Genomic DNA, 23,841 nt, shown 5'->3' with positions numbered 1-23,841 from the left:
CTCTGGTCTCAGATGCAAACGGATGTCTGGAGCCATCTGAATCAGCTGTGCTTAGGGGATACGAATGAGAAGATGCAGGAGAGCAGAGATTGCTCAGCCTGATAGGGAAGGTGAAAGACTGCAGAGAAGCAGGCAATGGGGACAGGAAGGGGGTGGAACCTACATTGAACTGAATCTGTGCAAAATCTCCAGCGCTGTTCTGCAGGATGCTGTAGGTTGAGGACACAGAAAGAAGTTCCCACTCACTGTCATTCAAAAATGCCTTTTGGTCATGTGTAATGTCTTCTGTGCTTCTCAGGAAGGCCAGGTCTACATCTTCCACTGAAAATAACAGAAACAGTTGATTTCCCATAGAAACAGGCACCAAAGACAGCCCACTTTTCTAATTCCCAATTAAAACCCTTCCTTTTAATTCTTGCTCCCATATGGACAGTCTTACTGAGATGGGGTTCAATATACCATTTTGAATTAGGGGTAATGATGAGGAACAAAAACTTTCTGGTCATGAAAAAAAAAAGCAGCTATGAACTTAGGGTTTGCACTCCATTCTATAGAATGAGAATTCTATAATGTTCTCAATGGCAATGGAGGCCTAATATTGTGTTTTCAAATCAACAGCAGCAAAGGGCCCTATCTCTGGGCACAATATTGTGGTTAGTCTGAATTGCACCAGGAGCCAAATAACTGCAAGAAGATTTTAGATTTATAAAAAATCAGTTATGTGCAAAAATAAAATCAATTGAGGGACCACATAACATAATTTCACCTTTGCGTGCCCACCCAGCACAAGTGTATTTGCCCACTAGCAGACTACACCTCTCATGACTTACCTGTGTGCAGAATGCTACTGAAGGTTAGGCTGCAATTCTGGACATCAAATGGAAAAGCATATGTCTCCAAATTGCATGCAGAGACCACCTGGATGGGCTTGGAGTGTTTAATGGTCCCAGATGAGTTCACATAGACATAGGGAAGGTCAGGTGATCTTTCAATGTCCACACTGTGAGAAACACAAGAGATCTTGTGGTTACAGAGTGAGCTTTCATCATTCTAATACATAAACAGAACTGATCATGAGATGGTTCAGTTCAGTGCAGTCGCTCAATCGTGTCCGACTCTTTGCGACCCAGTGAATCGCAGCATGCCAGGCCTCCCTGTCCATCACCAACTCCCGGAGATCACTCAAACTCACGCCCATTGAGTGATGACATCCAGCCATCTCATCCTCTGTCGTCCCCTTCTCCTCCTGCCCCCAATCCCTCCCAGCATCAGAGTCTTTTCCAATGAGTCAACTCTTCACATGAGGTGGCCAAAGTACTAGAGTTTCAGCTTATCATCATTCCTTCCAAAGAACACCAAGGGCTGATCTCCTTTAGAATGGACTGGCTAGATCTCCTTGCAGTCCAAGGGACTCTCAAGAGTCTTCTCCAACACCACAGTTCAAAAGCATCAATTCTTCGGCGCTCAGCTTTCTTCACAGTTCAACTCTCACATCCGTACATGACCATTGGATAAACCATAGCCTTGACTAGATGGACCTCTGTTGGCAAAGTAATGTCTCTGCTTTTCAATATGCTATCTAGGTTGGTCATAACTTTCCTTCCAAGGAGTAAGCATCTTTTAATTTCATGGCTACAATCATCTTCTGCAGTGATTTTGGAGGCCCCCAAAATAAAGTCTCCCACTGTTTCCACTGTTTCCCCATCTATTTCCCATGAAGTGATGGGACCAGATGCCATGATCTTCGTTTTCTGAATGTTGAGCTTTAAGCCAACCTTTTCACTCTCCTCTTTCACTTTCATCAAGAGGCTTTAGAGTTCCTCTTCACTTTCTGCCATAAGGGTGGTGTCATCTGCATATCTGAGGTTATTGATATTTCTCCCAGCAATCTTGATTCCAGCTTATGCTTCTTCCAGCCCAGCCTTTCTCATGATGTACTCTGCATATAAGTAAAATAAGCAGGGTGACAGTATACAGCCTTGATGTACTCCTTTTCCTATTTGGAACCAGTCTGTTGTTCCATGTCCAGTTCTAACTGTTGTTTCCTGATCTGCATATAGGTTTCTCAAGAGGCAGATCAGGTGGTCTGGTATTCCCATCTCTTTCAGAATTTCCCACAGTTTATTGTGATCCACACAGTCAAAGGCTTTGGCATAGTCAATAAAGCAGAAATAGATGTTTTTCTGGAACTCTCTTGCTTTTTCCATGATCCAGCGGATGTTGCCAATTTGATCTCTGGTTCCTCTGCCTTTTCTAAAACCAGCTTGAACATCTGGAAGTTCATGGTTCACATATTGCTGAAGCCTGGCTTAGAGAATTTTGAGCATTGCCTTACTAGTGTGTGAGATGAGTGCAATTGTGCAGTAGTTTGAGCATTCTTTGGCATTGCCTTTCTTTGGGATTGGAATGAAAATTGACCTTTTCCAGTTCTGTGGCCACTGCTGAGTTTTCCAAATTTGCTGGCATATTGAGTGCAGCACTTTCACAGCATCATCTTTCAGGATTTGAAATAGCTCAACTGGAATTTCATCACCTCCACTAGCTTTGTTCGTAGTGATGCTTTCTAATGCCCACTTGACTTCACATTTCAGGATGTCTGGCTCTAGGTGAGTGATCATACCATCGTGATTATCTTGGTTGTGAAGATGTTTTTTGTACAGTTCTTCTGTGTATTCTTGCCACCTCTTTTTAATATCATCTGCTTCTGTTAGGTCCATACCATTTCTCCAGTATGGACCATATATCATCTGGTTTCCGGTAGTGACCATATATCATCCTAGACTAGCCCAGAAGTGCAAAGACTGAATCACATTGTCCATGAGACAGTCCTACCTGGCAAATGTGGGTTCAGCGATGACAGCCTCATGGGTCAACTCACTTGCTACTGTTAAAACATAGACATAATCCATGGGTAACATCAAGCATTAGCAATCAAATCTTTATCTTAAAGGGCTTCCCAGGTGGCGCTATTGGTAAAGAACCTGCTTGCCAATGCAGGAAATGGAAGAGATTCAGGTTCAATTTCCGGGTTGGGAAGATCCCCTGGAGGAGGGCATGGCAACCCACTCCAGTACTCTTGCATGGAGAATTCCATGGACAGAGGAGCCTGGTGGGCTACAGTCCATGGGATTGCAAAGAGTTGGACACGACTGAAGGGACTTAGCATGCATGTACACACTGTATTTTAAATGATGTCAACTCACGGTTTTGATACTGCTAACCTGAATGCTCCCAACAATACAGCTCCTCTTCAAGTTGAGAGACAAAAAATAATAACAATGTCTGAAAGGAAGCAGCAACTGGCTTGAGTATTCTAAGCAGTCTACACCCCACAGAGACACACCCGAACACACTTACTACTCATTTATGATGATATCAGGGGCCCAGATGGCACTTAGAGGTAGAGAGATCTCTCTAATCTCATCAAACATGCTGGAGTTCCAGGATAAAAACTCATCATCCCAAACCTGTAGCCAAAAAGAAAATGTCACAAAGAGGTAATGTCAGCCCCATCAAAGAACTGAAGAGGAATTTAGATGAGTAACTCAATTGATCAGCCTGTTGCTACTATCTGTTAGGGGAGAGGACTTCTCATCCAACTCCTAAAGATGTTTGCCCTAATCAGAAACAACAGCCATATATCTTACTTGGATTCTAATAAATCAGGTCTGCTGCAGATGTAAGGAAATTTAAAAGGAAAGATAATATTTATTCCTGGGACTTCGCTGGCAATCCAGTGGTTAAGACTTAGAGCTTTCACTGCAGGGGGCATGAGTTTGATCCCTGGTCAGGGAAATAAGACCCCACATGCCACATGGTGCAGCCAAAAAAAGAAAAAAAAGGATAATATCTATCCTTTCAAATAATTACATTTTTCAGCAGATCAATTTCAGGAGTCCAGCATGCATAGAAGGAAAAAAAATAATCATTTACCTCACGATACCATATGCTTGTCTTTAATTTTTGATTCTGTGTATCCTGCAAAGCAAAAATTAAATACACAGCAAATCTTAGAGAGTCAGTAAATCAAAGCCCAATTCAACAGTATGACAATTCAGAGGAAGAAAATTGCATCCAGGTAAATAATGCTGATTTTAAAAACATCACCTTGACTCTTTAAGATCTGAGTATTCCCAGTTATTTATTACATACACCTGTTGCTATAAGCTTTACTGTATTATCTATGACAAAATGATGCTTTAACCACACTTGACATGTTAAATGATTTGCTAATCTCTTTCCTACTTTAATAGTTACTCTGCCATTAATCAGACTAAAACATGATATATAGTCATAGCCAATTCTGGACTAAAAAGATGAGACCAAGCTCTTATCTGTAATTAAGATGTTATTCCTAATTTCGAATGAGTATTATTAATATTTCAATTGCCATTGGCAGCCTTTCCTGTTGTTACCTTATGTTTAGATTTCTCTGCTTATATAACAGATTGAATGAGCTTAATCCAAGTGAGGTATATTTTTGATGATATAAATAGATGTGATTCCCCATTCTGCAATGAATCAGTGATTAAAAAAGCAAAGACCACCCCCCCAAACAAAAAAAAAATCCTCTTCATTAAATTTTTTTCATATTGAACCTAGTAAAAAAACCAAAACATGCTATAGTTACTATGTTCTTAGGGATTAAAAGGAATATTTCATACCACATTCAAACATTAACTCAAAATGGATCATAAACCTAAATGTAAGAGCTAAAACTACAAAACTCTTAGAACAAAACATAGGAGTAAATATTCATGACTTTGAATTAGGCAATAATTTCTTAGATAAGACACCATAAGCACAAGCAACAGAAGAAGAAGTAAATGGGACTTCATCAAAATTTAGAACTTTTGTGCTTTAAAGTCAAATGACAGGAAGTCGATGACAACCCACAGTGTGGGAGAAAATACTTGCAAATCACACAGCTAGTAAGAGGTTTGTATCTAGAATATATAAAGAACTCTTACAACTCAACAATAAAGATAAGTAACCAAAATTTAAAACAAGCATCAAAGAACATAATATAGTGAGAAGGAAACTCATGGAATGTGAGAAAATATTTGTGAATCATATAGCTGATAAAGGGTTATTATCCCAAATATTAAAGAACTTCTACAACTCAAAACCAAAATCCTTATTTAAGAATGGACAAAAGACTTGAACAGACATTTGTCCAAAGTAGATATTCAAATGCCAATAAACACAGGAAAATATGCTCAGCATCACGGCTATGGACCAAACTGTGTTCTTCCAAAATTCATATGTGGCTGTATTTGGAGACAGGACTCTCAGAAGATAACTAAGGTAAAATGAGGTCACAAGGGTGGGCCCTCATGCAAGAGGCTTGGTGGCCTTAGAGAAAGAGGAAGAGAGAATGATCTCTTTTTCCTCCATATGAAGACACAGTGAGAAGGCAGCCATCTGCAAGCCGGAAAGACAACTTTTACTAGGAACCAAACTGGCCAGAACTTTGATCTTGAACTTCCCAGATTCCCAAACTGTGAGAAATAAATTTCTGTTGTCTCAGTCACCATGTCTATGATATTTGTTATGGCAGTCAGAGTCAGAGCTGGCTTATATAATCTCTAATCACTAGGGAAATACAAATTGAAACCCACAATGAAATACCATTTCACTCTCATTAGGATGGCTACTTTGTTTTTTAAGCAGAAAATAAGTGTTGGTGAGGATAATTGGAATTCTTGTGCACTGTTGTTGGGAATGTAAAATGGTGCAGCTGCTGTGGACAACAGTGTGCTGTTCGTAAAAACTTAAAAATAGGACTACTACATGGTCCAGCAATTCCACTCCTTGGCGTTTACCCAAAAGAACTGAAAACAAGAACTAGGTCAGATATTTGCACATCCGTGTTCACGGCAGCATTATTCACAGTTGCCAAGGGGTGGAAGCAACACAAGTGTCCATCAATGGAGGAATAAATGAACAAAAAGTAGTGCATACATACAATGTAATATTTACTCAGTCTTTAAAAGAAAGGAAATTCTGACACATGCTACAATATGGATGAAACTTGAAGACTTTATGCTGAGTCACGAAGTAAGCCAGTCACAGAAGGACAAGGTGATTCCACTATACACTAGGTACTTAAACCAGTCAAATTCAGAGAGACAGAAAGTAGAATGATGGAGTGTTTCCCAGGGGCTGGGAAACGGGGAGTTAGTGTTTAATGGGTATAAAGTTTCAGTTTCAGAAGATGAAGAGTTCTGGAGATGGACGGTGGTGATGATTGCAAAACAATGAGCATGTACTTAGTGCCATTGAACTGTACACTTAAAAAATGATTAAGATGGTAAATTTTATATTATGTGTATTTTACCACAACAAAAATAATAATTTAGGGACTTCTCTAGCAGTCTAGTGATTAAGACTCTGAACTTCCAAAGCAGGAGGTATGGTTTTGAATGAACAGGGAACGAAGATCCCACATGCTGTGCGGCCAAAAAAATTTTTCAAATGACTACTCAATGTTCTGTAATGACCTAAATGGGAAAAGCATCTGAAAAAGAATAGGTATGTATATGTATAGCTGAACCGTTTTGCTGTATACCTGAAACGAATATAATATTGTAAATCAACTATACTCCAATACAAATTTGAAAAAAAAAATGAGCAAAGGACTTGAATAGATATTTCTCCAAAAGAGATATACAAATGTGGCCAATTAGCACTTGAAAAGATGCTCAACATCATTAGTTATTAGGGAAATGCAATTCAAAACCACAATGAGATACCACTCTACCCCATTAGGAGGAATAAAATTAAAATAACAAGTGTTAGGAAGAATGTTGAAAATTGGAGCCCTCATACATTGTTAGTGGGATTTTAAAGTTGTGCAGCCACTTTGCAAAATAATATGGTAGTTCCTTAAAATGTTAAATATAGAGTTACCATATGACCTAGCAATTCCACTCCTAAGTGAATAATCAAGAGACTTGAAAGCAAGTCCACACACTCAAAAATACCTGTACAGAAAAAAAAAAAGCAAACCTGTACAGGAATGTTCACAGCAGTTAAAAAGTAAAAATAAGCCAATGCCCATCAACTGATGAATGGATAAACAAAATTAGTATATATCCATTCAATAGAATATTTTCCAGCACTAAAAAGTAATGAAATATGATATATGCTACGATATAGATGAACCTTGAAGACATTATGCTAAATGAAAGAATTCGGTCACAAGAGGCCATTTATTGTAGGATACCATTTATATGAAATGTCTAGAATGGGCAGATCTATAGAGGTAAAAATTAGATTAGTGTTTGCCTAGGGCTGGTGGGGATGGGATGCAGGGTGTGACTGCTAACGGTATGAAGGCTCTTTTTGAAGTGATGAAATGCTCTGAAGTTAGATAGTGGTGATGGTTGCACAGCTCTGTGAATATACTAAAACCACTGAATTGTATACTTTAAATACATGCATTTCGTAGTTGGGTTGTACATCAATAGAGCTGCCATTTAAAAAATGTATGAATAGAGAAAAAGGAAACCATCTTTGAAAACATTTCCAGGGAATGTATAAGTAAGGAGGCTGATATAGACTGCAGATAAATCCATTTCTTCCCATGGGCTTCCCTGATAGCTCAGTTGGTAAAGAATCTGCCTGCAATGCAGGAGACCCCAGGTCGATTCCTGGGTCAGGTAGATTCCCTGGAGACGGGACACGGTACACACTCCAGTATTCTTGGGCTTCCCTTGTGCTGGTAAAGAAGTCACCTGCAATGCAGGAGACCTGGGTTTGATCCCTGGATGGGGAAGATCCCCTGGAGAAGGGAAAGGCTACCCACTCCAGTATTCTGGCCTGGAGAATTCATGAACTGTATAGTCCACGGGCTCCCAAAGAGTTGGACACGAATGAGCAACTTTTTCACTTTCATAATCCATCATTAAAAGTTGCATCATTCAAAGAGAATAGAGATATAGAAAATCCAAGATGAAAATATGTAAAATAAAATGTGAAACGCTTCTGCTGATTTGGGTTCAAAGGTATAGAGTCATTTAACTAACATTTGTACTTCTGTAATATTAAGTATAATATCAATTTCAGTAAAACAATGGAGCTGGGGAGTTATGGCATGAAAGCAAATAACAGGTCCATTTTCTTCCCTAGAACAAGATACATTAAATTAATTATCCAGTGAATTATCCAACCACATCAAAGATAGATGATGTTTGTGCATGGGGCCAAGACTACCACTGTCCTCAATCCAGGCTGGGTGGGGCTGCTGCTGCTGCTGCTAAGTCGCTTCAATCATGTCTGACTCTGTGCGATCCCATAGATGGCAGCCCACCAGGCCTCCCTGTCCCTGGGATTCTCCAGGCAAGAACACTGGAGTGGGTTGCCATTTCCTTCTCCAAAGCATGAAAGTGAAAAGTGAAAGGGAAATTGCTCAGTCATGTCCGACTTTTCGTGACCCCATGGACTGCAGCCTACAAGGCTCCTCCATCCATGGGATTTTCCAGGCAAGAGTACTGGAGTGGGGTGCCATCACCTTCTCCGCTCTTTGGAGGGGGTGCACCTGGAATTGTGCAATACTCAATACTATATAGGTGTGCACAGGGGGTGGCATAGTTTGAAAGAGAAACAATAAACTTTTAAAGTTCCCCCTTTCTACAATCAAGAAAGCAAGTTGTTATTGCATAAATATTTCTAGGTACCTTTAGAAAAAAAGGATGGTTCAAAGATACAGTAACCCTGTTATAGTTGTTCAACAAAGGCTAGCCTGAGTGAACTTACTCTACAGATTTTTATGAACTTCAAACAGATACTTGGGAAAGGCAGGTTTTAAAATGGTATACAGTTATCCCTCAGTATCCATGGGGGATTGGCTCCAGTGGCTCCAAAACCTTCTTGGTTATCACAATCTACAGATACTCAAGTTCCTTATGTGTAAAATGGAGAAGTATTTGCATATAACCTCCACACATTCTCCTGTATACTTTAAATCATCTCTGTGCTGTAATTGCTTATTTGCTTTGGTTGTGTCCGACTCTTTGCGACCCCATGGGCTGTAGCTCACCAGGCTCCTCTGTCCATGAGACTCTCCAGGCAAGAATACTGGCATGGGTTGCCATGCCCTCCTCCAGGGGATCTTTCTGACCCAGGGATTGAACCCACGTCTCTTGTGTCTCTTGCACTGGCAGATGGGTTCTTTACCACTAGCACCGCCTGGGAAGCCCAAATCGTCTCTAGAATACCCATAATTACCCAATACAATATAAATGCCATGTAAATAGTTGTCAGTGCACGGCAGGCAAATTCAAGTTTTATTTGCTGGAACTTTCTGGAATTTAAAAAATATGTATATTTTTGGTCTAACGGTTAGGACTCCATGCTTTCACTTCGGAGGGCCCACATTCAATCCCTGTCAGGGAACTAAGATCCCACAAGCTGCTGGGCACGGCTAAATAAATAAATAAAAATATTTTTGATGCAGAGTTGGTTCAATCCACAAATATCTGCAATCTCCAAAGATATGGAGGACTGATTGTACAAAGTGAAAGCACTGAATTCACAGCATTTCCCCAAGAAACAGCTTGGAAGAGGGACAGAGGGGACTCCCAGACAATATCAGCTCTGTGAGGCTCAGGGTGGAGAGCTTACCTGTGGCCAAAGAATCAAAACATAAAACAGGAGCAACATTGAAACAAATTCAATAAAGACTTAAAAAAAATAAGACCTCTAGTGAGAGCTCCGGGTTGGGCACACCTCTTTCTTCCAAGTTCCACTGGCTGAGACAGCCTGAAATAGATCATGTCTCACCCACAAAAGCACAAAAAGACTTCGTTCTAGGCTTAGTTGCTTCCTACGTGGCTCAGTGGTAAAGAATCCTCTTGCCAATCCAGGAGACACGGGTTTGATCCCTGGGTCGGGAAGATGCCCTGGAGGAGAAAAATGGCAACCCACTGCAGTATTCTTGCCGAGGGAGTCTGAAAGAGTTGGACACTACTGAGTGTCTGAGAGTATATAGGCTTAGTTCCAATCAACCAGGGAGAAATCATCATAGGGAGAAAAAGTCCGAAATGTAGTTTCCATTACCAAGTAATACAGCTTTTCACTACTCTCTCCTAACAAATACACTTTTACATCTAGGAAGTGTCGGGACCAGTTTCTTCCCCACTGTATGTCTTGTTGACTCAGTCACACGGCTGGAGAGGAAGGTCTCCATATCCTAATGTTTCCTTTCCACTGTCATTGTACCCAGTTTGGTTCTTGTTAACTGCCATGTTGATGCCTTTGCTTGTTTTTCTCTTCCTGTCCAGCCCTTTGTCATGTTACACATAATAATAGTGTTAAGGATTTTTTTTCCTAACATCTTAGAGGGGGTGTCTGGGAGGATTGGTTATTCAGCCCTAAAGAACACAATGTCAAAAAGAAGTTTGAGGCTAAAACTGAAGTCTTTTTTTTTTTTTTTTTGTCAAGAGACACAAGTTTCTCAATGCCAGCTGGTGAACATAATTGGTTCTCTGGTGGCATTATTCACAGCTTTTCCCTCTGTGTATCTCTCTCTTTTTTTTTCTTTAGATACCTTCCATCCTGCTTGTTAAAAGCAAAGGATATTTCAGAGAATTGGAATTCATTAGTCTTCCTAACAGAGGGAGTCTATTTAGATCTAAATTGGTGGTTAGCAAATATACAGATAATTCCCGCACATTCTTATTTATCTTTCCCAGTTCTGAAGACTATAGAAACAGATGCCTCAACGTCTGGCTGGGAGGCTCTAGTCAATGGACTGGAATACAAAGGTATCTGTGATTCGGAATTGACAAAACTCAATAGAAACAAATGGAAACTCTTCACTGTTGAGTAGATTATCTCTATAATCAGATTTCCCTAAGGTACTCATAATACCCAGAAATTCTAAGACGAGACTGTAGTCTTTCATGTAAATAAAACAGGAGGCAAAACATTATAATGGAAGTGAGGTGCAGTGATGAAAGCTGGGCTGAAAGCTCTTCACTCTAAACAAAAGTTGCCAGCAGTTCAGCTGCTGGCAGATGCATCCAGCAAGTTATCTATTCACATTGGGAATGTCCTTGCCTGAGCAGAATCTGTGAGCAATTTTCATCAAGTTCTTCAAATCAGTCATGCCTCTGGAATGAACCTTAGGATCAGCCCACCTGAATGTAATATAGATATTTGCAAAGCATATTAGACTAAGTCATTCATAAAGATGATTCTAGAATTGAATTCACATATCCTAATTAACTGATTAAGCAAATATCTACACAGCTAGCTTTGAAGGAAGATGTGTGTGTGTGTGTGTGTGTGTGTGTGTGTGTGTGTGTGTGTGAGTGAAGTCACTTCAGTCATTTCCAACTCTTTGTGACCCTATGGACTGTAGCCCACCAGGCGCCTCTGTCCATGGGATTCTCCAGGCAAGAATACTAGAGTGGGTTGCCATGCCCTTCTCCAGGGGATCTTCCTGACCCAGGGATTGAACTGGCATCTCTTATGTCTCCTGCCTTGGCAGGCAGGCTCTTTACCACTGAGCCACCTGGGAAGCCCGAAGTAAGATATATTGTCCTGGATATTGTGGTAAATAGGATCATGAGTTTGAAAACCCTTCCCTCCAGTAGCTAGTTTTAAATAGTGTTATTATTATTATTATTATTACTGTTGATATAGGTTATGTTTAAATCTTTATTGAATTTGCTACAATATTGCTTCTGTTTTACGTCTTTTTTTGGCCACGAGGCACGTGGATCTTAGCTCCTCCAGGTATTGAACTGGCACCCCCTGCATTGGAAGGTGAAGTCTGAACCACTGCATCACCAGGGAAGTCCCTCAAGTAGCTATTAATACATTAGGGTGTGAGACATTTTGGGCTTGCCAGATGGCTCAGTGGTAAAGAATCCGCCTGCCATGCAGGAGATGGTGGTTCAATCCCTGGGTTGATAAGATCCCCTGGAGAAGGAAATGGCAACCCACTCTAGTGTTGTTGCCTGGAAAATTCCAAGGACAGAGGAGGCTGGTGGGCTGCAGTTCATGGTGTCGCAAAGAGCTGGACACAACTTAGTGATGAAACAGCAGCAGCATAGTATGTGTCATTTTAACAGTCAACCATGTGCATGGAGAAATACACATACTTCACTGTATTCAAAGGAAGGAGACATTGCTGCCAGATTGGAGAACTGAGTAAAATCTCTTTTAGGAGCTGAGATTTGAGGGTTCTAATCTTTTGTAGATGGAGAATGATAAAGAAGACACATTCAGTTGAGGAAACAGCAGAATGAACAGCATACAGACAGGATCCGAGAAGTTCAGGTTCATTGTAACATTGAGTACACGTAGAATGATAAAGTCAAGACAGGAGATAGGGAAGAAACTAGAGGGGTGGAATGTAAGATTTTTCCATATTTCAGAAGACAAGTTTTCCATATCCAGTAAAAGGATATGTCTAACATATTCTTGTAAAAAATAGTATATTTCACAACAGTGGAGTAAAGCATTATCTTTGGAAAAATAATAGTGTTCTCCTTACCTATCATAATGGATATGATTTGTTTTCTCTTATTAGGGTAGGAAGAGTTAGACCAAAAATTCAAATTCGATACCTTCAACTAGTTCAGACAAGTGAAACATTTTTTTAAAAACCACTATTTCAAAAGATATTAATAATTCTCATCTCTTGATGTGATTGTCATGTAAGCGATCTAAAATTGTCAGTTGCCCTGAGGTATTGGGTAGGCAACAAGGAGTGGAGTGGCATGAATTGTACTGTTCTCGAAGCTTTGGCCTACAGGGCATTTCTTTGCACTTATGTGGACAGATTTGGATTCCAGATGTCATGTGGGCAGCTAAGCATTGCCAGACCAGAAGCTCCAAGTTCACTGTCATTGATGGAGTGATGCATTAAGTTCTTGCAGAGGCCTAGTGTTTTTATAGTTTACAGCAATGATAATCCCAAGCTTTAAGGGTGTCAAATTATTTGGTGAATGTTAACTAATTTGCCCTGGTTTTCAGTAATTCTTTTGGTGATTATTGTTTTTTTTTTAATAAACACTAAACTTCTAAAAAAAAAAAACAAAACAAAACTCAATTTGATATGGTTGTTCCAAGGGAAAATATTAATATAACGACTTTACTCCTTTCCCTTATTTCAAAATAAGCCTGTAAAGCAAAGTCTGAGCAATTCTACTTTACCTTCATCAATATGAAGTCAGAAAGTAGAAGGATGAGGAAAGACCTAGAAACCTGTCTTCGTCTCTTACTCAAAGCTGATGTTATCCCCGTGTTGGAGTTTCATGTAACATGGTTCATATCATGTCTTTTTCAAATCATGCTTCTCCCATTGGACAATGTCCAATAAACAATACAGACATAATAACCTACTGACAACTAAATAGCAAGGACTAATGAACTACGCCAAAGTCTTTGACTGTGTGGATCATAATAAACTGTGGAAAATTCTGAAAGAGATGGGAATACCAGACCACCTGACATATCTCTTGAGAAACCTATATACAGGTCAGGAAGCAACAGTTAGAACTGGACATGGAACAACAGACTGGTTCCAAATAGGAAAAGGAGTACATCAAGGCTATATATTGTCACCCTGCTTATTTAACTTATATGCAGAGTATATCATGAGAAACGCTGGGCTGGAAGAAGCACAAGCTGGAATCAAGATTGCTGGGAGAAATATCAATAACCTCAGATATGCAGATGACACCACCCTTATGGCAGAAAGTGAAGAGGAACTCAAAAGCCTCTTGAGGAAAGTGAAAGAGGAAAGTGAAAAAGTTGGCTTAAAGCTCAACATTCAGAAAACGAAGCTCATGGCATCTGGTCCCATCACTTCATGGGAAATAGATGGGGAAACAGTGGAAACAGTGGCTGACTTTATTTTGGGGGGCTCCAAAATCACTGCAGATGGTGATTGCAGCCATGAAGTTAAAAGATGCTTACTCCTTGGAAAGAAAGTTATGACCAACCTAGATAGCATATTCAAAAGCAGAGATGTTACCTTGCTAGCAAAGGTCCATCTAGTCAAGGCTATGGTTTTTCCAGTGGTCATGTATGAATGTGAGAGTTGGACTGTGAAGAAAGCTGAGCACTGAAGAATTGATGCTTTTGAACTGTAGTGTTGGAGAAGACTCTTGAGAGTCCCTTGGACTGCAAGGAGATTCAACCAGTCCATCCTAAAGGAGATCAGTCCTGGGTGCTCATTGGAAGGAATGATGCTGAAGCTGAAACTCCAATACTTTGGCCACCTCATGCAAACAGTTGACTCGTTGGAAAAGACCCTGATGCTGGGAGGGATTGGGGGCAGGAGGAGAAGGGGATGACAGAGGATGAGATGGCTGGATGGCATCACTGACTCGATGGACATGAGTTTGAGTGAACTCCAGGAATTGGTGATGGACAAGGAGGCCTGGCATGCTGCAATTCATGGAGTCGCAAAGAGTCAGATATGACTGAGCGACTGAACTGAACTGAATATCTCTTAAGTAAGTGAAGATGCAGCCCCATAAAATTGTCTCTAAAATTCTAGATCAACATCAAAATATAAAAGAGATTTAAAGGAGTTTTCTATTGGAGCATTGTGTAAGACTACATTGTGGAGAGTAAGAGTGGGCATTTTCTGCCATTTGATTAAAAAGTATTTTCTAGGATCCTGGATATAGTGCTTTTACTAGTGCGAATGGGAAAGTAAAGCTGGATAAAGTGAAACTGTTTGCTAAATGGGGGATTTTTTTGTGTGTGCTCCATTTAAATGCACGTGCTTATGAGGAACTAATGAGTAGGGGTTTATCTAAGCTAGAGAAAAATTATGCTAAAATAACTTACATCAGATAAAAAATAATTTGAACCCTGTTATAACAGATAATTTATACTTTTACTTTAAACTATTTTCCATCTATTTCAATACCTGAATCTCAGTCAAAAAATCAGAGTCTGTAATTCATAGCATAGCACTCAAATATTAACGTAGAAAACCACCTCCATTAAAATAAATTAAAGAGAAATTATTGAATTATTTTAACAAACTACATTAAAATAATAACATTGTATTGTAGGATACATTATGTATGCAAATGTAAAGGGAACAGGTATGTGGAATTTTACTGTTGTAAGTTTTGTGTATTTTATGAACTATAATAACATTAATTCTAAGTACATTATATTAAGTTAATGATCGGTATGGAAACCCCTAAAATAACATCTAAAAATAATACACAGAGGGACTGCAAAAAAGTCAATTTGATTTTACAGGAACTAAAATCAAATATTAAAAAATATTTAGTTTATCCCAAATAAGGCAGGATAAGAGGAGCAGAAAACAGATGAGACAGCTAGAAAACAAATAGCAAGATGGTATTCATAAATGGATAAAACACTCCAATTAAAATGCACAGATTGACAGGTTAAAACAGCAGTACCCTGGAACTCAGCAACAAAAAGGAGTGAACAATTGATATACACACAGAGACCTGGGTGAACCTGAAGGGAATTCTACTGAATGAAAGAAGGCAACCTCAAAGGGAACATACTATGTGGTTCCACTTATATAGTAGTCTTCAAATAACACAATTATAAAGATGGAGGAGAGACCCATGGGTTGCCAGGAGTTGTCAGAAGAAAGGATTGTGTCTGTAAGTGAGCAGCATCAGGGAACCCTGTGGTGAAGATCATGTAGATGGATGTGGTGGTAGTGGAGGTTACACAAAGCTACATGTATAATAAATTACAGAGAAACACACACACAAATACACATACACACAAAGAAGTATATGTAAGACTAGAGAAATCAGAATAAGCACCAATGTCAATTTTCTAGTATTGCTGCTATACCAAATTTATGTAAGATAAATACAGCGGGCATTGGGTGAAGGGTGGACAGAACCTGTCTATAAATTTACTTGCAACTTCCAATAAATTTATAATTATTTAAAAATAAAAAGTTGGGAAAAAGCAAGACCAAACTACTTGCTCTAAGAAATGACTTTAAATACAGTGCCACAGATACTGAAAATAAAAGGAAGGCAAAATATATGCCATGCAAAAAGTAAGCATAAAAAAAAAGCTTCAAGAAAAAAAGTATTACCAGAGGTAAAGAAGGGCATTTCATAATGGTAAAAGGTTCTATTTGTCAAGAAGACATAATCTTAAATGTATATGCATCTAATAACATGACAGAAAGGGACAAACCACAATTATAGTTGGGGATTTTTACACACCTCTCCATGAATTAATAGAACAACAACAAAAAACACTGAAGTTTTAAGAACCCTTAGCAATACTGTAAACATGTTTATTGAATTTATATTTATAGAACAGTGTACCCCTTCTATTCAACATTGTACTAGAGGTTTGAGCCAGTGCAATAAGCAATAAAAGAAAAGGTATAAAGATTGGAAAGAAAGAAGTACAACTTTCATTATCTACAGGCAACATGATCTTCTACATAGGAAATCTGAAAAAAAATCTACAAAAAGGCTCAAAATTTAATGTAATGGCAGGGTTAAGGCCAATATATAGACATCATTTATATTTTGTATACTAGCAAGAAACAGAAACCTACAATTAAAATATCATTTATGATAGCATCAAAAATGTGCATTACTTAGAGATTAAATTTAACCAGATATGTACAAAACTGATGGAGAAGGCAATGGCACCCCACTCCAGCACTCTTGCCTGGAAAATCTCATGGACGGAGGAGCCTGGTGGGCTGCTGTCCATGGGGTCGCTAAGAGTCGGACAAGACTCAGTGACTTCACTTTCACGCATTGGAGAAGGAAATGGCAACCCACTCCAGTGTTCTTGCCTGGAGAATCCCAGGGATGGGGGAGCCTTGTGGGCTGCCGGCTATGGAGTCGCACAGAGTTGGACACAACTGAAGCGACTTAGCAGCAGCAGCAACAGTACAAAACTGAAAAATGCTAAACATTACACAAAGAATTAAAGAACTAAACAAATGGAGAGATACAGTGTTGTCATGGATTAGAAGTTAAGATTCTGACTCTCCTTTAATTGATCTATAGATTTCATGTAACCTCAATAAAAAATATGTCAGTCTTAAAAACAGAAATGAGTGAACTAAGTGAATGAGTGAACTAAGTAAATGAGTGAACATACATTCTTAAGTGTGTATGGAAATGCGAAGTACCTTGAAGAGTCAAAACAATTTTAAAACAGAAAATTATGTTTGGAAGACTCACACCACCTGATTTCAAGACTTCTGTAACAATAATCCGGTGTACGAGACAGCAAAAGAGACACTGATGTATAGAACAGTCTTATGGACTCTGTGGGAGAGGGAGAGGGTGGGAAGATTTGGGAGAATGGCAATGAAACATGTAAAATATCATGTAGGAAACGAGTTGCCAGTCCAGGTTCGATGCACGATGCTGGATGCTTGGGGCTGGTGCACTGGGACGGCCCAGAGGGATGGTATGGGGAGGGAGGAGGGAGGAGGGTTCGGGATGGGGAACACATGTATACCTGTGGCGGATTCATTTTGATATATGGCAAAACTAATACAATTATGTAAAGTTTAAAAATAAAATAAAATTAGAAAAAAAAATAATTGACACAATATATTGATGTAAGTAAGGAGAAATATATTGACTAGCTGGACAGAATAGAATCCAGAAATAGACTAACACTCTACAAAGAACTCTTGCAACTCAATAATAAGAAAGCAAACAACTTTTTTTTTTTAAAAAGTAAAAGATTTGAAAAAAAGGTAAAAGGTTTGAGTGAATACTTCATTTTAAAAGATAGATAGTTGACAAATAAGCACACAGAGAGATGTTCAACATCATTAGTCTTTAGTGAAATGAGTTTAAAACCACATTGAGATACCACCACAAACCTAACAGAATGGTTACCGTTTAAAGAGATTGACAATATCAAGTGTGGTAATCATGTGGAGGAACTGAAATGCTCATAATTTGCAGGTGGAATGTACAATGTCCAGCCACTGTGGAAAGCAGTTTGACAGTTTTATTTGTAAAGTTAAAATTGCCTTATACAACTCAACAATCCCACTCGCAAGTATTTATCCAACAGAAGTAAAAACATATGCAAATATTTATAGTGATTTTATTCAAAATTGCTCGAGCTCAGAAATAACTCACATGTCAAACAACTGGTAAACACATAAACAAATTGCAGTCCATTTGCACAATGGAATACTACTACTGATACATGGATCACACACACATACAACACAACGTGGATGGATCTCAAAGGCGTTATTCTAAGTGACAGAAGCCAAAGGACAAAGAGGAAAACACAATATGATTCCATGTATACGAGAAAGGCAAAAACATAGGGAGAAAAAAAAAATCTGTGGTTGCCAGAGACTGGGGTCAGCGGGGGAAGGGATTGGCTTTAAAAAGATGAGTTTCAGTCTGTATAATTTATACCTCAAATTTTGAAATGCATCAAAATTTCATAAGATGCAGTTAAATTCGTGTTTGGAGGAAAACTTATAACTTTAAATGCTAAAAGTAGGAATGAAAATAGGTTTAAACTCAATAATACAACTTTCCATTTTAAGAAAGTAGACAAAGAAGGACAAATTAAGTGCCCAGCAAGCAGAAGAAAGGAAATAAACATAAGAGTAGATAGAAGTGAAATAGAAACTGAAACGAAAAATCAAAAGCAACATTTGGTTCTTTAAAGAAAGAAATTGATAAACAATTTGACAATATTGGTCAAGGGAAATAAGAGAAAACACAAACTGCTAATATGAGGAATGAAAGAGGTAACATCACTGATGATCCTTTGGACATTAAAAGAATTAAAAGGGAATATTATGAGAAAATAAGTTTACAACTCTGATAAAACAGACAAATTCCTTGAAAAATATAAATTCCGAAAGTGACACAAGAATAGAAAATTTGAAAAATTGTATATTGTTAGTGAAATTGAATTTATATTTAAAAACCTTCCCACAAAGAAAACTCCAGCCCTAGATGGTTTTACTGGTGAATTCTATCAAACATTAGGGAAAAAAAATTATCTGTATTAACACAATTCCTTCAGGAAACTGAGGAGGGAACACTTTTCATCTGGTTTTATAAAACCAACACCAAAAACAGACAACTACATTACAAGAAATAAAACCATAGCCCAATACTCCTCATTAACATAGATGCAACCTATCATAAGTAGGAATTCAAATTCAGAAATATATAAAAAGGTTAACATATCAGTATCAAGTAAAGTTTATTCTAGGAATGCAGGAGTGGTTTACCATTTGAAAATCAATCAAAAATAATTTACCATATTAACTGCATAAAATAAAAATCATATGACCATTCAAATTGATTGAGAAAAATATTGGTGTAATTCATAACATTCATGATTTTAAAAATATCTCTCAGTGTACAAAAATAGGAGGGGACTTCTTCAACTTGATAAAGATCATTTAGGAAAAATCTATAACTAACACCATATTTAATGGTGAAAGATTTTTCCCTGAGGATGGAACAGATTACAGATATCTGCTCTTGTCCCTCCCATTAACACTGGTAGAGGTCTTGGACAATGCAGTAAGACAAGATAAGAAGAATAAAGGGCACACAGATTAAAAAAGGAAGTAGTAAAACTATTAGCAAATGAAATGATTGCATATATAGAAAATATTAATTTTAAAAGAACTACTGGATTAGTAAGTGAATTTTGCAAAGTCCCAGGATACAAAGTCAACATACAAAATTAATCCAGTTTCTTTATAATAGCAACAAATAAATAGAACATTTAAAATTTTAAGTAATATTTATAACAGCATCAAAAATACTATGGAAAAAGTTTAATAGAAACATGTACGAAACTTCTACATTAAAAATAATACACTGCTGAAGACCCAAATAAATGGAGAGAAATACCATATTCAACAATTGGAAAACTCAATATTGTTAAAATATCAATTCTCTCCTTAAATTTCTCTGTGGATTTCACAGCATTCCAAACAAACTCCCAGCAGGTTTTTTTAAGTAAAATGTGATAAGTTGAATATAAAATTTATTTGGAAGTACAAAGGTCCTAAGAAGTCAAACTATCTTAAAAATGAAGAATAAAGTTCAAGGACACATACTATCTGATTTCAAGATAACAAATAATCTGACACTTCTCAGTTAACTTAATTTTCAGTCAAGATACCAAAGCAATTCAATGGAAAAAGGGAAACTTTTAAAAAAATGGTGCTGGAACAAATTCTAAATGCAAAAACAAAACACACATCAGCAACAATGAAAACCCTGACCTATACTTCACACCATTATACAAATTAATTCTCAACATATCATAGAATTAAATATAAGGAACTAAAAACCATAAATCTTCTGAAAGAAAATATAGGAAATGTTTTGATGAACGTGGAGTAGATTTCTTAAGACAATATCCAGAAAACACTACCATAAATAAAGGAACTGGTAAAATTGGACTTCATTAAATTTTAAAATTTTGTTCATCATAAGCTCCATTAGGGAAATGTGTAGGCAAGCCAGAGTGAGAATAAACATTCACAATACATAGATGACAAAGGACTTGTATTCAGAATACACAAGCAATTGCTATTCATCTATAATAAAAAAAACAACAACCAACACTATAAAAAAGAGGAAAAGACTTAAACAGATACTTCACAAGGAAAGATACACAAGTGGTCAATAAGCACATTAGAAAAGAGTCCCTATTTATTAGTTATGGGATGTATAAAAAACCACAACCACAGTGAAATACTCCTACATGTTTACCATAATGGCTAAAGTTAAACAAAACCGATAATACCTGATGCTGGTGAAGATGTGGGGAAATGGGAATTCTCATAGCTGACGGGTGGGAGGTATAAGGTACAATCACTTTCTAAAACAATCTGGCAGTTTCTCATTAAATATACATCTATTCTATGAGAAGTGGTGGTTATTCCACGTCTAAGTTTTGCATATGTACAGCAAAATACTTGTACAGAAACATTCATAGCTTTATTCATAATATACTAAAACTGGAAACAACACAAATGCTTATCAACAGGAGAGTGGATAAACAAATCACGGTATAGCCATAACCAAATAATACCTATCAATAAAAAAGAAAAGCTACTATGTACAACATGAATGAACCTCGAAAAACATTTCAATATACATTAGGTTCAGACCAATATTGTTTGATTCCACTTATATGAGGTACCCAGAATAGCCAAATTCAGAGAGTCAAAAAGTACACTGGTAGACGCTAGGGGCCAGGGGGTGGGGTGGGGTGGGGTGGGGAAGGTATATGGGGAGTTAGCGTTTGATGAGGACAGAGTCCCAGTTTAGGAAGGTGAAAAATTTCAGAGATGGATGATGATGAAAGTTGCATAATAGTGTGAATGTCCTTAGTGCTACTGAACTGTACAGTTAAATATCATTAAAATAGTATGTTTTATATTACTTGGCTTCTACCACAATAAAAAATATTAAAAAATAAATAAACACAGGGAACAAAATTATGCTGAATGAAAAATCTAGACACAAGAAAGTACATACAGTAAATTTTCATTCTTATGAAGTTCCAGAATTGGCAAAAATAATCTATGATGACCGATATCAGAATGGTGGTTTTCCCTGCAGATGGAGGGGATGGTGATTGGAAAAGAAATGGGGGATCTTTGTAAGGTGATGGAAACGTTTGATATATGGATAGGGATATGAATTATGTGGGTGCATGCAATTATCAAAACTCATTGAACTGTACAGTTAACATTTGTGCATTTCAATATCTGTATATTACTTCTCAACTGGAAAAAGGTTTTGAAAAGTAAATTGAAAAAAATTTTAAACCATGTTAACAAACAAGCTCAGTAAAGTCTGATTTTAAAAGAAATCAAAGTAAATATAGAATCTATTAATATTGAAGACTTTGTAATGAAGAAAAAGGAGAAGGAAGAAGCAGAGATAATTATACAGTCTATCATCTACCGAGGGTTTACTAAGATCTCTAGTAACTACATGCATTTTCTCATTTAATTCCCACAATAACCTATTTTTAAGCCATAGTAGGAAAGACACACTTTAATAAACAAATCTTTCTACCACCCTTAGCAAATGTCTTAGGTATAAAGTCCCTTAAAAACTCAGGAAACCAAGACATTTTTTTCCCCTCATTTTAAAATTGCAAGCAGTAAGTTGTAGAAGTTGTTTTCATAAACCTACTGTTACCACTAAGAAATGCGAACCACAGAAAATAATATCTATTACCATTTCTGGTTGCAGCAATACTCATAAAATATGTGTGTGACCTATGCCCACAATTCTGAAAGCATCTTAATTCTGTGAAATTCCTATTTCTAGACTATCTGCCCCTCACAGTGTAAGTTTGGGGCGAGTCAGCATGATTTGCCTAATAAATAGATACCCCAGGCTCACTGCTAAGATGAATCTAACACTAACTTCTCTATCGGCTCAATGAGAGTCTCAAGAAAAAACTTCTCTTGCATAAATAGCTGGTAGTTTTACAAAAGAATCATGGGACTAGGAGACGGTGGGATGGTCCTTACCACATCCAGCACGGCGTGAACAGATACATCCAAATACACAGTGGTGGCCTGGGTCCAGTTGTGAACTGGCCTTACTTCCTTCCGATACGTCTGTAATAGCTGCTTGGTGAGATGATGCAGAGCAGGACTCCTGGAATGAGGCATACCTATGGCCAGGATTCCTGAAAAAGAAAGCTATCACTGTGAGGGTGAAAATAAGAACTTAGCATCTTCAGGAGACTTCAGACTGCCCAGGGCTTGGTCGCTCCTGGAAGAATACAGTTTTTAGCTCACCCCAATCTGCTGAAGTTCACAACCAACTCATGGACATTTTGTCAGACACATTTAAAATACACTGATGATACAGAAAACAAATTTACAGTGACCAAATGGGAAAGAGGCTGCTGCTAAGTTGCTTCAGTCATGTCCGACTCTGTGCGACCCCATAGACGGCTGCCCACCAGGCTCCCCCATCCCTGGGATTCTCCAGGCAAGAACACTGGAGTGGGTTGCCATTTCCTTCTCCAATGCGTGAAAGGGAAAAGTGAAAGTGAAGTCGCTCAGTCGTGTCCGACCCTTCGCGACCCCATGGACTGCAGCCTGCCAGGCTCCTCCGTCCATGGGATTTTCCAGGCAAGAGTACTGGAGTGGGTTGCCATCACCTTCTCTGAGGAAAGAGGGGGTTGGGATAAGTTGGGAATTAGGGATTAACAGATACACAGTATATAAAATAGGTTAAAAAAAAAAAAAAGCCCAAGGACCTACAATACAGCTCAGGGAACTATATTCAACATCTTATCATAACTTACAATGGAAAAGAAACTGAAAAAGAATATATATGTGTAAGTAAAAGTGCTCAGTCGTGTCCAGCTCTTTACAGCTTCATGGACTGTAGCCTGCTAGGCTCCTCTGTCCACGGAATTTTCAAAGCAAGCATACTGGAGTGGGTTGCTATTCCCTACTCCAGGGGATCTTCCCAACCCAGGGATCAAATCTCTTGTGTCCACTGCAGTGGCAGGTGGATTCTTTACCACTAGTGCCACCTGGAAAGCCTGTACATGTGTGTGTGTGTGTGTGTGTGTGTGTGTGTAAATGTGTCACTTTATTGCACACCTGAACACTGTAAATCACTATACTTCAATAAAGAATAAACAATTAAGTCAGCTGATGGCCTAAATGCCCAATGGAGAAATCTCACTGTAAAGATAAATAAATCAACTCCATCTCTGAGGATGCAAACTTGCTCTACGTTTCCATTTTTACAGCTATCTTGCATCTTGAAGACAGCATCTTTTCTTTATTCCTGTATCACCCCCTCCTGGTACACAGGAGAAAGCTTC

General features: G+C 38.2%; 1 protein-coding gene across 1 annotated transcript in view; it reads right to left on the bottom strand.

Annotated features, from left to right (window-relative positions):
- The window catches only part of HTR3B (5-hydroxytryptamine receptor 3B), a 36,125-nt gene extending 13,445 nt beyond the window's left edge, over positions 1-22,680 (bottom strand). The window contains exons 1-5 of the mRNA XM_061440359.1: positions 22,523-22,680; positions 3,934-3,978; positions 3,358-3,467; positions 831-1,000; positions 164-321 (exon numbers count right to left, since the gene is read on the bottom strand). Coding sequence (XP_061296343.1) covers positions 164-321; positions 831-1,000; positions 3,358-3,467; positions 3,934-3,978; positions 22,523-22,666 — 627 coding nt within the window. The 5' untranslated portion in view covers positions 22,667-22,680. The remainder of the gene's footprint in view (positions 1-163; positions 322-830; positions 1,001-3,357; positions 3,468-3,933; positions 3,979-22,522) is intronic.
- Positions 22,681-23,841: the final 1,161 nt, after the last annotated feature.

This window comes from Bos javanicus, chromosome 15 (assembly GCF_032452875.1).
Source record: "Bos javanicus breed banteng chromosome 15, ARS-OSU_banteng_1.0, whole genome shotgun sequence".
Classification (NCBI taxonomy): domain Eukaryota; kingdom Metazoa; phylum Chordata; class Mammalia; order Artiodactyla; family Bovidae; genus Bos; species Bos javanicus.
This window is presented reverse-complemented; position numbering and strand designations above follow the sequence as displayed.